Genomic DNA, 17783 nt, shown 5'->3' with positions numbered 1-17783 from the left:
CTTCACTTACCTAATTTGTACCATCTGTTGTTAATCTTACTGTTAATCTTGTTGTTTTTAACTACTGGATTACAAAAATAAAATACATTTTCAGAATGAGCCTAATTTCTATAGATAGCAGTGAAGAGAAGAAATCTTGCAAAAGATAAAAGGTAATAATCAAATTGCAGTAGGATATGTGTTGCATCATATTGGCCAAACACAGTAATCAACAACACATTTTTTCTTTTGGCAAGTGCAATATTGAGAAGAATGTAAGTAAGATACTGACCTCCGTAATGGAGATAAAGCCCAGCGTATGAAATATATTCTGTTAAGTCCTCTGGGTCTTTCATAACCAGTATTGGGCTATTTGCTAGCTTTGCTGTCTTCACGGTATGCGCCATGTTCTTTGGGTGAGAGTCTTGCTTAGAAGCTCTGCAGTACTGTCAGTTTTGTGAAACTGGGAAGGTTACCCAAGCTTCTCTCTTCATACATCAATTCTTTTTTGTAAGTGAGATGTGGCAACAGTATCACATATAGCTAAGAAAGAAAGATTTCCATCTCCATAAGCTGTCAATGTTTGAATCATTATCGTGTCATTTTGGGTTGGGCTGGAAAACTAATCAAGCAGAAAGAAAAACTTTCACTCCAGGAGGGCAGAATGTTATTTCCAAATCTCTATTAAAAGGTAATTAAACTTTATTAATATTAAAATTAAACATTAATATTAAACAGTATTAATATATTATCCATTATTAATATTTTTTCTCAGCAAAAGCAGTGTGTCATTGTATTTCCATCATTATGTTACTGAGAATTCTAAATATGAAGAATTACCAGGCCAGTTCTAATGTGTCAATGTGTGAGAGTGGGCCAGATACTTCTTGTCTGCCATGGCTCTTATTCAGGAAGATAATAAAGCATATTCCTATCTTAGAGTGTACAAGCAGTATCCCTGACACCACTTCATAAAGTGTGGTTGGTGCGTACTGGGGTACAGATAGTCCCACTGCCTGTAGCAGTGGAATGGTTTGTACGTATATGAATTGGAGGATGTGATTCAGTGTTACTTGGTTTTAATTACTTCTACAGGAAGTATGTTCAGACTGATTCTATCGTCCACCCATAGCCAGGACTGACAGTGATGTTATTATGATAAAAAAAAGCTGAAACTAATCATATAAAGGGAGCCTCTTGGAAACTCTTTTGAAGTCTTCTGTGCTACCAGTGTCTGGTAAGGAGTTGCTTTCTTGCTCTGAAAGCAGCCCTTTTCCACCAGCAATAAAAGCATGTGTTGCATTTTGTTTGTAAATGAGAAATTAAGGTGAAAGTTTTCATACAAATTGCTTAAATCTGCAACCTCAGAGCAAAAGAGGAAAGAAACTAAAGCCTTAATTTTGTTCTTCTTTTCCTTTATCTTCATTTTTCACTAGTAGCTGGGAGGTGACTACTGAAAGAATTAGATACTGTCACTGTGCTGAAAAGCACCCGAAGCCAGCTGGTTGGTTTCCTTTCGTAACTTTTAAAACCTCAGGCTAAAAGTGCAACACATCTTATGATACATAGAGGCTGGATCCTCAAGAGCTGTGACAAAGACACAGAACTGACCAGCATTAAACCAAACTGAATTTAAAATAAATATTCTTTTGTAAAGAGTGCAGAGCAATAGCAGCCACAGTGATTGTATCTGTTGTGATACTAGTGTGGCATCGTTTGAGAGGCAGCTGGGCTGTGATATCGCCACTTATTTATGTAGAAAAGGCAGTAATCTACTGGATAGCTTGCGGGAATATGCTACATCCTTTAGACCCTACCCAAACCCCAAATACAGTCTAACCCACCCACAGGAGCCTTACCACAGCTTACAGGTACTATCCTCTTACGTGTGCATCTGTTTTCAAATGAGGAGTTTTAAAATACACACGTACTTTACAACCTGTGCTGTCTCTTCCTGAGAAGAATCTGATAGAGAGATATATCTATCTATCTATCTATCTATATATCTCAGATATATATATCTGATATATATATATATAGCTGATAAATATTAATGGTCCTTATTCCCCTTTTAAAATAGGGGAAACCAAAAACACTAACAGTGACAAATATTTCTAAATTCTTGACATTCACGTTTCAAAATTATGAGAAGCTGTCATACTTTAAAAGAAAAAAAGATTATTTTGCAATTCAAATTTAAAGACCTATTTCTAACTGAGTGCAATGCTGAAGGGGGATGGATCGTGATCTGGAGTTTCAGTAAGTTGTTCTGATACTTGGAATTCACTGATTAATCATATACAACATCCTTTTTATTCTCAGTATGCAGCTACATCGGACTAGTTATTTGATGCCTAAGGAAAGGCCCCCCAGGATGCTTTCATGTCTGACAGATAACTATATATAATTGCTTGTTTTATCATGTATACACTACCATATGAATTAATTATAAGATATTAAATAGTAGGAAGATGCAGTTTGCCAAGTAAAACATTACCTGATGGCAGACAATATTTGTTTTAAAAAATTTCCTGTGCAATATATATTTTTTAAACTACATAATGTATGTGGAGTCCAGTGATGTTTTCCTGAGACTGAGATGAAGATTTAATTTTCATCCAAGAGTCTCACTTGCACTAGTAGCTGTTGAACAATTATCTCCTACTGCATGTTTAACAAGGACAGTTTTATTTCAATAGTCTATCTTCCTTTCCAAAAACTGGGGCAAGTTGAAATAAAAACAACTCTTTGTACTGTTAAAAATGATATTTCTGGAATGCTGTAATGTTGTGTTCTGTCCTTTCAAAGCTGTATAGACCTTCTGTCAAGGAATGTAGACCTTGAGTGACTTTGCCTTTATTTTAAGAGTATTTTCTGTCCTAATAGCCCCCTCTCAGGCTGCAGAAGATGGACAGAGAAATCATGAACTTAAGCAAAGATCAGGGATTTAAAATAACATGAAGGGAAAAGCAGAAGATGTGTACAATGTGTGTATGTGTTATCTACACAGTTTAATTAAGGGCAAGGAAAGAACACACCTTGTGTGAGGATCCAATAATTAGAATTTATTTTTAGTCTATTTGATACTTTAGAAAGCTAGGCAAGACACAACAACCTCTTATTAGCTCAATTACAACAGTGTTAACACTTATAATCCAACCCACCCAGTTTATCTTAAGGTCCATTAATAACTCAATAAAAGTCAATAGACACAAGTAGCTGCTCATTTCCTTTTACCCTCCATGTGCATTGCTACAGTGAGTTGTTAGTGGCCCAAGTTCTTTGCTGGGAGTGGCATGATGGGGATGGTGGAAGCTTATTTTAGGTGAGTAACATCTGCTGATCTTATGATGTCCTTTTTCTGGGTCAGGGACCAGACGGGAAAGTCTCAACCTTTCCCATCTTGTCTGTATCTGTATGAGTCAGGTCAGTAGTGATAAAAATAAGGGCCTGAAGGCCCTGTATGGTGACTGTTGTTACTGGCATCTATCCTTGGGATTCTCAGCAGAGAGGCCTGAGACTCACAGGAATGGTGGGTATACGATGCCCTTGCTCTTAGCAGTGGAGCCTTCAGGACAGGATGGAGGTTTGCTGATGAAGTTGCATGGGAAAAGTGGGAAAGCATTACCTTCTTCAGCAGGTAAATGTGGGGCTTCATATTTATGTGCTGTGAAGACAGAACCTTTCATTAATACTGAAAAATGTGTGTGTGTGTTTTTTTTTTTTTTAAATTGCAGGTCTTCTCTGCTCTTGTGTTCAAAGTAATTTTTGATGCACTTATGAAATAAATTTTGATAAATAAAGCTTTTTATGCTCCTGTTTGCTCTCTTCCTAGGTACTTAATATTATTTGTTGCAAAAACCCTGCAAGAGCATCTCCCTGCCCACCATATGCCTCTGTGAGTGTGATCAGGGAGATCACTGATGCTAGATACCACTGAGTTTTAAAGAAAATGGCTGGAGGCAGGACACTATCCATAAAGGATCCTCAGTTCTGGAAATAGCCTTCTCTCTTTACAGCCCAGATTTACTGACTTAGTACAAGACTCATTTGTTCTGGCAGGCTTTTGTGGTGGATAAAGGCAATGATGGATAGTGAGGCCTACAGAGAGGCTTTGTTTGTTAGCGTGAGGCTTTGGTCAACAATGATTCATAGATTGCGGATCAAGTTCTCTTCTTTTTAATGGGATTGTAAAACATGACTGGAATTTTCATTCTACGCTGGCAAACTCATTAGGGTACAGGAGAAGGGATACAGGGAAACTTTCCTGGGTTATATATTTTGCATAAATTTTGTTTGAGTGCTTGGGGGGATAAACAAAGACTTTTTTTTTCGGTTTTGATGTTTTTGCAAGTGTAAATAAATCATTGAAGTGCAGATTCCAAACACTTTTGCACTAACCAATTTTCCCAGAGATGCCTCTTTTATCTGTTCCACTGGGGATCCAGCAGGTTGATGATCTCCATGACTACATTGTTGTCAGTACATCACAGCTGGTGGCTCAGTATCACATCACAGACTTCAAGCACACAAGTCTTTGTTGTTGAATGTGTAGAGCCATTGGAGTGGTGCATTCATCCTATTGAACTGACTGACTTCAGCATCTTACTGGCTAAACAGTAAGACATTAATGTGCATTAATATGCTAATTAGGCTTTTTGGCAGGGGAAAATTAAGATAAATGTTGTAGGCTTTCTTAGATGTTGAAATGCATCAGGTTTTCTGTTGTACTTAGTGCATTTGTGTCTAAAGGTGAATAAAAGGCTACATAAGTAAGTAAGCAGGATGAAAAGGCTTTTATTTTGGTAGCTTTGAAAGAGAACAGATGTTGAGCTCTTTCCCTGCCCCAGTTCAGTCTTCCTTGATCTGTAATACCTTAACCTAATGGATATGAAGCTTGCAAATGGAGTGCTAAAGGGGGAATGGAATCGCACACTCTTTCTGTGACTAGTTGTCATTTGGTACTTCATCCTTTTTGTATGAATTATCTTTTTTGTCCAGTGGTAATGTAATTTAGTGCTAAAGTTGCAAACTGTTTGTAAAAGCAGCTACTTGTCAGCTGTGCATCCATGGTGCAGAGCAATGGAGTTTTGACATTTGATTAGGGTCTTTAGGTGCCAATGTAATATAATAATGTGATAGTAGCAGTAATAAACACTTTATTTCCTTTGCATTCTTTAGGCTTTCTAGAGAACTGGGTGGGAAAGAGTTTTGTTTTCCAGTGAGCGTTTAAAAAATGTGGACAATATCTTTGCAAAAAAAAATCAGATTTGTTCAAATGAAACACTTCAATCCAAAGTTAACCAGATCAGTTGTGTTTTTTTTTTTAAAATGAACAAGCAAGGTTTTGAAATAAAGGCAATTATAAAGAAAATGTTTTGCAAAACCTCGATATGTGGTATGTTGGCAAAATGAAAGCTTTTATTTAGAACATTTCTAAATTAGGAGGCTTGAATCAAAGTAGCTCTGGCTTTAAGTTTTTCATTGCAAAATGAAAACCATTAGCATTTTGGGTCTCCTGTGGCTATTTACCTGCCAAAGCAATCATTAATGTAGTTTTCAGAAAATTCTATTTAATGTTTTTGAGGCTTTGGATCTTTAAGTAGAATTTTCTGAGGATGCCAAAGCTGGCTGCTAGGCAGTCTGTTGATGCCAAGAACATAAGGCCTCTAATTACTCGAAGACTGATGTTGTTACTTAAATACAAATCAACACCATTAATTTAATATGGAATTGTGAACTGGAATTATGAAAGACACAAGCTGTACTGTTTGTGGTAGTAGCAGAGGCATATGTTGTAACTGCTGGTTGGTTTTGTGAACTGCACATTTATATTTCTGCAGAACATCTGTACGTCAGATCTGCGCCATTTTCCACTTTCCATGCAAAATCAGCTGCCTCTGTGGTAGTCTTGTGATAGCTTCACTTTTTTTTTTTCTTTCTTAGATGACTTTCACAAAATGTGTTTTCAGCCATAGTATGCTCACTGTGCTCACTGTAAATGCACATTTATTTGTGTAGGTATGTATGTCCGTGAAAATTACAAAATTAGCTTTTCCAAACCAACATCCTAATAGAGGTATGATTCTTCCATGCCTGCAGAGATTACAGGGAAAGGAAGGGAAGGAAACCAGCTGAAGTATATTGGCCATGAAAGTTTTAGGAACTGAATTTGTGCAAAGCAGGCTGGCCTTGCCACCCTGAGCATTCGCAGTCGACTTCATGGTTTGTAACAAACTGCCCCCAGCTTCTCCACCAGAATCCCGCAGAACAGTTGCGCTGGGCAGAGAAACAGGGGAAAGTAGAAGCTTTTTTCAAAACTGAATGAAACTAGGAAATGACTACAGAATCAATAATATTCATTGTGTCACATTGTTTTATACTGGAAGGCAAATTTTCTTCTGGGAATGTAAAAGGGAAAAAAAAAAAAGCAGGCAGTAAGTGCAGCTGGTAAGTAGCTATTGATTTAAAGACACTGGGAAGAGAGGAGGAATTGGGAGATAAGCATACGACCTAAACAGGAGTGAGGTACAGGCGTTAACACTGTTGACATTTAGCATCACAGCATTAAGAAGTCAACACTGATTTGAGTTTATATGTCCAGTCTATTGTTTTGAACTACCAGCAGACTCTGGAACACAACACTGTTTTTTCTATCCAGAGATTTTATTTTCAACTCTGAAAGCTGAAAACATCACTGAAAACAGGAAGAAAATTTTTTTCTGAAAACAAAAAAAGAACTGATGAGCAGGAAAAAAAAACAAGCCAACAATCCGCCCCTTTGATTTTTAACATACTTTTGTAGTAAGGTTCAGTGGCACATTGCATGACAATATAACTAGAGGTACAGAGCATCTCAGTAATGCAGTCTTTATCATTAGTATTACAGGAACAGTATGCTACTAATCACTTCCAAATTAATATAGCTTTTCTTCTTTATGGCATAATAATAGTGTGCAGAAGTTTTTTTGTTATTTGTGGTGCTTTCTCTGTCTTACCATTGAAGTATAACCTGCTACAATAAACACATCTAGTTTTGCAGCTCGAGGGAGTGCCAAAACCAATCAGGTTTTAAAGTCCATGCCTACAGTGATTTATGTCTGGAGTTTGCTCCAGGATTTCATACTGCAGCAGGTATTCCACCCCAACAAGTATTTTATCAAGTTGCAATTTTTTTCTGTCAGAGCAGGTCTTTATATAAATCAGATTCTTTCATGTTCTTTTCAGATATGGTGTGTGTATAAGTATCTATATACATATGCATGTAGATATGTATAAATATAGATGTATGTGTTTATATTAAAATTACTGATTGGCTACTTTATAGTTCTAAAAGAAACTTGTAAGTTCCAGTGTCTTTTCAGATTTTACCATGTTCCTTACAGTTCCTTCCCAAACAACAATACCTGTTAGGCCAAAGGCATATAGTAGTGTTTTTGTATACCGATGACTGTGGTGACTATACAGGTACAGTGATGGATGGCATTACAGTGCTGAGGCAGTTGGTCTGCTGTTTGGGACCCCAGTTATTTTTTTTTGTTCTTTTTTAATCATAGGAATAACATCATAGGCACTTTAAAAGGACTTTGAAAAGATGTAATCTTCTTTGTAACTCCACTAACAGCTGTTCACCGAAAGCTCATACTGCTTCTCTTGTTTGAACATTTCAAGCAGTGTTTTAAAGGAGAAAGCCAAAAATCTTTCCAAAATGCATTGCTGCTCTAGTAACTTTTTGGTCTAACCCACTACCGATGGAAATTAATAGCAGTGTATCGAGAGATTGTAAAGAACGCCACTAAATATTACTCGTGTTCCACTTTGCCTTATTCACAGATATCGATGAGTGTGCTGAAGGACGGCACTACTGTCGTGAGAATACCATGTGCGTAAATACACCAGGATCCTTTATGTGCATCTGCAAAACAGGATATATACGCATTGATGATTATTCATGTACAGGTAAGAGCTATATCTTCCAGTGGATGCTCTAGAGGAGGTGTTGGGTTCATACTGACTTTCTCTCTTCTAGTCTTCTTTTATTGTGAGTTATTTTAGGGTTATGGAATGAAAACTGAACATTTAAAACAGTCTTCTGTATCAGAGTCAGGCTGACTGTAAGTGTTCCTGGGAGGAATGTGTTCTTTTCCTACTAGACAGATAAAGCAAGTACAATTCAAAGATGTGGCATATTCTCTCTGTGAAGAAAAGTATGTGTGAACAAAATAGTACCACTATTTTGTGTGCACAGGGGAATGCATTAGCTCTTTATATAAGAGGATGTATTTGTTCAGTAAAACTTTCTTGGATCATAACGTATAACAGTAGCACTGGCTATGAATGGATGAGAGTATTCAGAATGTGAAGATAGCATGGTGAAATTAATTTCTGAATTTATTTAATTCTGCCCATTATGTCTTGGCATTTTTGGGCATCAATTATATGTCTTGGTACAGAAACAGCTTCTTCATAAACTAGCATAATTTGCTTACCCAAACATGCAGAGCACTTGGGGACATGGATTTGAAACCACATACGTATGATTTTTGTGCATACTCTTACCTGTACTTGACATTCCTCTCACATACACTGGTAGGCATTAATTTACTTCAGTAAGCCCAGATCTTGAAGAACCAAGTTATAGGCTGCTTGTAGCAGGTCCTTTCTGAAGCAACCAGTATGTTTCTGATCATTCTCTCATGTTTTCCACACTCTTGGCTGAGTAAAACAATTGTTTCACTACCTGCCAAGTATGAATGTTGGGATTGGTTTAGGACTGACTTTATCAAAATGACCGCTTTTTTTTTTTCTGCTTTGCTTCCCTTAACTTACTGTTCTGATTGAACTCTGCAAATGGTAAACCCTCGCAAACAACTTCACAGGGGCATGTGGTGCCTGTGAATATAATAAAGGTATTTCTCAGTACTCCGCATCCTGCATTCCTCCTATCTGCTGAAATGTACTGTTGTGAAATTCAATGTAGTTCAAGAGCTCTGGACAGTCAAACTGGTGTAAAACTTGCTGGAAATCCATTACAGATCTCACATTCCAAACTGAGTTTGGCTCCACATTTGTGAGGTACCCATGAAATCAGCCTGATGGGTAAAAAAATGAATGATTTTTTTTCCACCTTTCCTCAATCAAGCTGGGAAAGTTAATGCAAAAGGAAGCGAAGTGGGTGAAATAGTTTTGTAAGATTTCAAATCTTAAGACTCACTACACTGTAGAAAGCAGCAAGTAGAAATCTTTGGACTTTGAGAATCCAGTTACCAACTGGCCTGTGCCCAGCATGCCTCACTGTACATCACGAGCTCATGGACCATTCACTGCAACTGAGAATTATTTTTGTTAAGCTCAATATTCTTGTCATGACGATGTTAGTTTTTGAAGTTAAGGGCATAAACTAAGCCTTTTTATCTGGCAGAAAAGCAGGACAGTAAGGAGAAAAGCAATCATGATAAATCAAAGAGACCAAGCTCTGCAAATTGAGATATTTTTGAAAGGTTTTGTGAAGAGTACCCTGTTTAACTTGGCATATCTGTGAAAGAAAGGCTGTGCACTGTCCCTGACATAATTTTCTGGGTTTTCCGTATTTCTTTTTTGTTCCAATAATCAGATTTATTGTAGAAGGTGAACAGAATAGTTGATGTATTCCTTAGTCTGTACAAAAACCCGGTGTTTACATCTGGCAAAAATGAAAAATGGAAAAGATGTCTGTAAAAGAAATGGTATTTTAAAACCAATTCAAACACTGATATGCAAAATACTTTTACATTCATACCATTGGATAGTCTCTGTTTTTTGAAATTCATGCAAAAAGTGGGTATTGTAGGACATCATAACTTCTGCATTGCTCTTTTCTATGTTCCTCAAGATAGCTGGAAGCATCGGCTTTGGTGGCATCAGTTCTCAGCTTCTGCAGAAAGGTGTTATAAAGATGCCTCTTGCCAACTACTTGTGAAAGCCATGCTGCAGAAGCCTCACACAGGCACCTCTTGTGCACAAAGACAGTCCTGAGTATTTTAGGGGCACCTTGGTACTGCAAGCATACTATAAAAACTACCAAAGGCTTCAGGACTTACATTAGTGTGGTCTACAGTGTGCAGTTCTGTTCAAAACTCTCAGTACTCATGTAGAGAGTCCAATGCACTTTGTTTTTTGCCAGTGTTTGCAACCAAATTAAATCATTCAACCCTCTTTTGCCTTCTGCAGAGTTTAAAGTTCTTGGCAGATCTCTATTTGCCGCATTGGCAATTCTGAAATATCAGTGAAACTGAAGAGGAGCCAGATTTTTAATCCAGTTCAGGAATAACAAGAATAGGGCAAACAAGCGACAATGGACCCCGTGTGTTACTAAATGTTAAATTTAAAAAATATATTCCGGGTCACACCGTTCCTTGTAATGCTATGTAATCGAATCCACTTATGGAACTGTAGCTGTGCATAAAATAGCTGACTTACTGTAAGCTGGAGCAGAAGCTCTGGTAGCGCATCTTTGTGAATGTTACTAAGCAGGAAGAAAATGTTCTGTAGCTTGGCATTAATATGTCATTGTTTGCACAGGATAGCTGAAGCACAGGAAGGAGATGTTGAAAAATTATACCTGAACCTTGATTAGACAGGTTATGATGTGAGTGATGTCCACACAGCTTGCCGGCAGACTAACGTGAAATGCCTTATTGTTTCATTCTATGCACACATGTATAATTTAGCAGTCATTGATCAAAATAGAAAAGAGGCATAAAATCAGTGACATTGTAGGGTTTTTCTCCTGTATGAGATATTTGAAAAGAAATCTGTGCTATCTATCTCTGTCAGAGTCCTGGGCACAGAAGACTGATTTAGACAGTATATAGCTGCTTCCAAAACAGCTCCAGCTTCTTTCTTCCTGGCATGTTTATTGCAAGTTTTACAATAGATCTGAATTACATTTTGATTTTCACAACAAAGGATGTAATGAAGACATCAATTTCAGGTTTTGTTATTTGTATTCATCTTGAAAGCAAGATTCGCAGGGTTAGATTGAGTTAGTCACAATCATATTTGCACAGAAATCTGTTGTTCATGACTGATTTTATGTTCAGAAATCAATCATAGCTATGAGAAGGGAGATGAGTCCTAAGCTGCACCCATGTGCCAAATGGGTGAACAATCTGTGAATTAAAGGCATAAAAAATATACCCTGGGCTACCATGCTTTCTCTACTTTGGTATCATCTCATTCCCTTTCACTCATTCTCATTCACTTTGCTTCACAGAACCTGAAATGTAATGTTGTTGTGCTGGCGGAAGCAAGGCACAAAATGGCATGAGTCTCTGCTGGGGTAGTTTCATATATGTAGCGGTATGCGACACCATCACTGTTAGATATGATCAAATCTGAATGCCTTTGTATTTTTCTGGAATAGTAACACTTACATCCTTCCTCTGCCTGGGATTACAAAAGCACACGAGCTTTTTTCTTGACTGGAAAAAAGAAAGTTTTCCTTCTAGAAACAAGGATGCAGCCAGTGTCACCTCTAGTCTTTCAGGCTGCTGTGTAATCCACAGCTGGTAGCGGTGCTCTGAACAGTGCAATTCACATCCTTTCCTGCACCATTTATTTTTTTTAAATGGAAAAGGGAGAAGTTAGGAAATGAGAGATGAGAGCTCTCTCTTTTTCACACTTGGCTTTAACAGTGAGGAGTTCTGACTAGCCGCAGTGGATGGTTAGTCACGTTTAGTTGAACAGATGTCTTGTTTTCTGCCTTGGGACCACTCACCTGTCTAAGTAACCCATCAAAAATGGAACAGAAGAAAGAAGATCCTGTGAGATTTAGTGCATCCTCCCCAGATCATATTAAGGCAGAGGAAGATGCATGCCGTGGCCTGGAGAAGCCATGGATTATGAGCCCCAGATGATTTTTAAGGCTCTGTTTCCGTGCAAACTCATGGGCCACCTTCTTTTGGTGCTCAGCCTCTCCCGTGGGTGGGAGTCCCCGAGGTGATGTGAGGAAGGTAATGCAGATGATGTTACCCTCCCAAAGAATTCCTCCCCTGCGGCTGTTTAATGTTTCTCACTTAGTGGTACTGGAGAGGAAGGCATTGCGCCTCCCCATGAGTACCCTAGGACGGTATCTTCAGTTGACTCTCCCTGTACATGTGATCTGGGTAAGATGATAAATGACCAAATGTAAGGTGGACATATGAAGTATGGACTGTGTTAGTATAGAAACCAGACTCTTCAAATTAATTTTTGTACATGCTGTCATCTATGGGGTTTAGTAAATTGTCATTTATTACATGTTTCTTTTTTTTTCTTTTTTCTTTTCTTTTCTTTTTTCTTTTCTTTTTTTTTTTTTTTAGAGAAAGAAGTGAGTGATCTGCAACTTTGTACCCTGACACCAGTGAGGTTCTACAATTGTGCCGTACTTTGGCAGGAAATACATGTGAAGTCTTATTTATTAAAAGCATATCAGGCATGTTTCAAATTGTGGCCTACTTCTTCCAAGTATGGTCCAGCCACGTGACAGCCATGTCCATTCCCTCAGCAGTGCTGAGCTGTGTGGGACTGCTCCCGTGTGCGGAGGCAGGTGCTCACAGCCGTGTCCTAAATGCTTGCAGACCTTGTGTCTTTTTATCATAACCATTTTGCTAAATCCATTCCAGACAATTTTATCTTTCCTTTTCATTTTTACTTAAGCCAAGTCATGCTGACTTTTTTCTAGTGCTTGCTTTTAGGAAGAAATAGCTTAGAAGCCAAAGGAGGTGGCAAAGTATGTGGGGATTCTAAGTCTGTGAGTCTGTTGTTGTGCATTACAGCCTGGTACCATCATGTTTGTGTTCCTGGGTTTGTTTTCTGACTTCTAAAGAAAATTATGAAGGATTTTTGTATAACATACCATGACTGCGGTGGGAACATTTTCAGGGTTTGTTGTTCTTCAATGAGGCATGGTTGCAGGGTCTAAGTAGATGGAAGGGATGAATTACTCCTTCAGAAATGAAAGGAATGGATGGAATAGATAGACGGCTTTGGTCTTTGGGTGTTTTAACTTGGCCATATGGAAGGCCTACTCAAAGCAATGAAGGATATGTTGGACTCACTGGGCTTTAACAGGGTTTATCCAGCTGGACCTTGCTAGGCCTGCTCCCCTTCACCCCAGCATGTATAAGCCTTTATGTGTCTTGGAGATTTTTCTAACATTTTTCCCAAAATGCTGTCAATGTGTTCAGCAGCATTTAATTTTTTTTCCCTAATAGCCTCTCACAGTAAACTGAAGTCTAACTGTTATTTCCACATAAATTGCCAAGAAGCATGGTGGTAGCATGTTGAGTGACACCTGAAATGTTGATTCTTTGGAAAACTGTCAGCTCTGCATATTTTTCAAATCAAATTAAATCATAAATCTGTTGCAAATTGGAAAGGAATTCCAAGACCAGCATTAAAATAATTAAGAGTCTGGGGAGATTGAGTTGACATATGGGAAAGATTTAAGGAGAAAAATGCACATTTAGCTGCATAATGATGATGAATGTCCAAAAGTAGGAATTATGATAACAATAATACTAATTAATAGTTACTTGAGGGGTGTCAATAGTAAAGGGGAAAATGTAGGGGAAAGGCCTGCACCACTACAGATCAGTGGCCAGTGGTTTTTGACATCAATTTTTTACGCCTGACCCATAAACTCTGCTCTTTAATGATATCGTGGGATGACTTTGAAACAAATGCACCTTGTTATAATGTATAGAAAACAGATCATCACATTTAGTCTGTTCAGTGTTCATGCATCTGATACTATCTCACCTATCTTTGTGCTTTTTTCTCATGCAGCCGTTAATGTTTTCTCACTTTGGTTTTCCAACAGGCCACGCCATTGTGATTTACTTTACATTTGCTTTGCCCATAGTAATCAAAGTTGTGTTCTTCCTAAGCCCTCCTGTTTGGTTCCGTTGTTGTAGATAGCCGTGGCTTATAAACAACCTACACATCTGCTTGGATTTAAGCTAATGCCGCTGGTGATGTCACCACTTAAGAAAGTGTTGGTTTGGTATTTTGCTAAGCATTGATATGTGGTGGGGTTTGTGAGTGCGTGTTTTTGTGTGTGTGTATGAGAAAGGATTTTAAAGAAACGTCTCTGGAATACTTCTGTCTCCATGCTGGTGCTAGGTCAGGAGATGACGGGCTAATGATGTTCTCCAGAGACTGGGAGACTTTTCTTTTAGGACTGCTAAACTTCCTCCACTGCTTTTGAACATGAAGTGTTGGAAGTATAGTTATAGTCCTCAGTAGAAATTGAAGTTACCTTTAGAGGCTTCTTTCTCTTCTCATCTTTGGAAATCTCAGTATTAGTTGTGTAAGTCTGATAAAAAAGGCTGCTTTATATGTTGCAGTGCCCAGTTTTCACTATCCTATCAGCCAGGAAATAAACTCACATCTGGGGTTTTTTGGTACAGTGTATAGCCAAAAGTTGGGTCGTGCCTCCTTTTCCTTCATTAATGCTTTATTTACATTGTAAGTCTTCTGAGGATGCTTATGAGGAAACAGAGGCAGCATCTTTGCAATGCTAATGCAGGCCATCCTTATCCCCCAAGTGCAGATACCCCCGTTATGGGAACCACTAGTCTGGTATCTGGATGGACTTGAAATGCCAGTAACAGGGACCTGCGATTTTGTTGAAGTAACACAGCTCAAATACTGTTTATGATTCAGATTCCCAGATTATGAGGGGGTTTGCTGGCTGCCCAGTTGTTACCCTCTGCTTCTTGCAAGATACAGCTGTCTTTGAGGGGGAAATACACTCCTTGACACATGTTTTTCTTTGTTAACATGATACTCTGACACACTTCAGATGAATGATTCCCCTTGGCATCTAGAAACTCAAGATCAAGCCTGTGGGCTTCTGTGCAGATTTCACTGATTTGTTTTTGACTTGTAAATCCATCAGTTGTTTGGGACATCGGCAGTCTGAGAAATCTCTTTTTCCTATACTGTGTATACTGTGCAGCAGAAGTGATGTTTAATGAAAGGGATAATTGAGAAAAAGTTTTGTTGAATTACTTTTGAGGATGCTGAAAGTAAAATCCTTCTTTAATCCCTAGGGCACAGTCCAGGTAAAACTCCAGACTTATGAAACTTTCCTTCCAGATATTCAATAAAAGTTCATTGATGGGTTCTGACATGTGGCTGGAAATGTGTTTGCACCAGTATACATTGGCAGGAGATGTGCTGTGAAGTGTGGGTATTTTACAATAGGACGTATTACTAGTTATTTTTGTACTAACTATACATTTCAGTTCCCATGAGTGAATTCTGAGAGCTGAAAGCGAATGCCTCTCCTTATTTAAAATGAAGAATAAAATCTAGTTTACACATGAGGAACGTGGGCAGTGTTTTAGCACCTGCACCAACCTCTTCTAAGAGTTGTATAGTTGCTTGGGTTTCCATGGAGGAAGGCTACTGCAAAACTGCTGTAATCCAGAGTTGAATGAAGTCATCCAGCTTCTGTGTGTAAAGCTGCATGCTTGTCCTCAGTTAATTAACAGTATAAAATTGGCCTGCTTTTTCAGACACACAAGAGCATTCATTCACAAGTCATCTTGAAGACAATAAGAGCTGATAGTGCTTAGTACATTGGTAAATGAGGCCACATTTTAATAAGTGACTAAAGATAGCCACGAGATGCAACTTTATTCAGCACTGCTGTGTGCCCTTTACCCCTCACTGCTGCAAAGAAGTTAAAAAAATAAGTCTGTGACCTCAGATTAGTTATATGCTTATAGTATACCAGCTCTGTTACTTGAAAATACCATAATAAGAGACATAATGACAATAAAAAAGCTAATTTCTTCCTGTTTATTTCCCTTGACTTATTTTGATGAAATCAGCAACATTTCAAGTTTTCCTCAAGTTCTGCAGCTTGTACAACAGCTGATCTCATTGACTGTGCTTAAATAAAGACTGAGAATAATTGCGCAGTATGGTGCAAGGGACAGAGCAATAAACAAGCATACTGACAGGGGCTTGTTGTAACATCACTGGAGTGGCATGCTACGGCTTGAGTAAGGAAATGTTGTCAGCAAAGCACCAGAGAAAACATGCAGTTCTGGATTTGTAATGATGTGGGCAAGATGAACCATCTGTCTTTTCCATCTCCGATTTTGGTAATCGCCTCCCAATTCTATTAGAAGTAATGTGCATGCACATACTTTATCGCACAGTGTAATCCAAACTCCACTGAGGTGATGGTGTCCAGCTATACTGTCAGGGTTGCTGTTAGTAATAAGCACTCTAGAAGTCAGCTTGTACTCATAAACCATTTTTAACTTAAAACCTATTTCATTCTGATTTCCATTACCTGGCCCAGTTTCCATTCTGCTTTATAGTATGTCAGCCTACATGAAGCTCTCAATCCTCTTTGAGGATAAATTCTCTCCAATATCCACTTTCTAGCTGTGAGATAATTCACAAAGCTAATAAAGGAATGATCATTCAGACTGAGCTTGTTGCTATGCGACCACATTACTAAGATAACAACACAAGTCATTTTTATATATCTGCTATATCTTATACAACGGAACTCATTTATGCTTTGTTTGGATTGAATCAGGTTATCGTTGGCAACTTAATTTGGAGGCTGTTTTAACCTGGAATGAGACCTTTTCTTTTTCTTCCTAGAGGATACTTTTTAGGTCCCATTTCCTCCTTGGTTACTGACCCAGTTCATAACAACTGTTCATCTGGCTATGCAATTGTAGCAGGATTGATTTCTCAGCTGATCAAAATCCAACACATTTTTAAAGAGTCCTTGGTACAATATGATTTGAGTTGATAAATAGAAAATGTATTCCCTTGACAAAGATATGAACGTATGATCTTCAGTAATGAATGCTTAATTCTTTTACAGAAAATGTTCTTTTACCATGTATATATATTTGGTGTATATATATATATATAAAATATATATATATACAAAAATATATATACCAATGCATTACAGAGCTGGATTCCCTATTGGACTTAGGAATAGAAGATAGTAAAAAGTATTAGATCAAAAGCAAGTCTCTATTTTGCATTTCTACAGCTTCTGTATACTGTTTAAAATCTGTCTTTCTGCAGAAGCAAACATCAGAATTTATTATTTTGTTTTATATGGAATATATTTTTCATTCTTAGGGTGATGAGGAATTTTTCAATATATAAAAGGAGGTACAGGTATCAACTTGAGAATATACTCAGTTTGAAACAGTAACTAAGAAAAGAGTGAGATCTTTCTTTCATGTAAAATTCTGAAATTACAATATTTTCAAACATTAACATTGCTTAATATTTATCTCACTGTATTACGACAGACACCCAGTGTACCTCCCATTTCTCAGTGCTCTGAACCCCTCTGCAGCTTTCAAGCACCCACCGTCCCTTGACAGCTTCTGTAATGCAGTTATGTGCTATGTCAGTACAATATGATTGGAAATTAGAGATGTAGGGATATAGCAAAATTAACAGAGTATATTGTAAAAATAGACAATCTAACAAACCATACAGCACTGAATGAATTATTCATTTCCGTAGCTAATTACATTGACTCTCCATGTTAGAATTTTACTGAAGTTGACACAGGAGATGGAATTTGGTTTACAGTTAAGACACCCCAATGTAGATGTCTTAATCTAAGCTCACATTGTAATCAACAGAGGTCAAGGATTCAGCTGGACCCAAGTCAGTTGTATATTTACAGGTTCTAGGCAGTCATCATCATGGGATTAGCAGATCTGACACAAGACTTACCGTCTAGGTCTTGAGCTTTTTGAGTTCTGCTGGATGGAAGC

General features: G+C 37.9%; 1 protein-coding gene across 1 annotated transcript in view; it reads left to right on the top strand.

Moving 5' to 3' along the window:
* NELL2 (neural EGFL like 2) overlaps positions 1–17783 on the top strand; it is a 160950-nt gene that overhangs the window by 83568 nt on the left and 59599 nt on the right. Inside the window, exon 12 of the mRNA XM_068401726.1 lies at positions 7813–7938. Within this exon, the coding sequence (XP_068257827.1) occupies positions 7813–7938 (126 nt within the window). The remainder of the gene's footprint in view (positions 1–7812; positions 7939–17783) is intronic.

Source organism: Nyctibius grandis, chromosome 5 (genome assembly GCF_013368605.1).
Source record: "Nyctibius grandis isolate bNycGra1 chromosome 5, bNycGra1.pri, whole genome shotgun sequence".
Lineage (NCBI taxonomy): Eukaryota > Metazoa > Chordata > Aves > Nyctibiiformes > Nyctibiidae > Nyctibius > Nyctibius grandis.
This window is presented reverse-complemented; position numbering and strand designations above follow the sequence as displayed.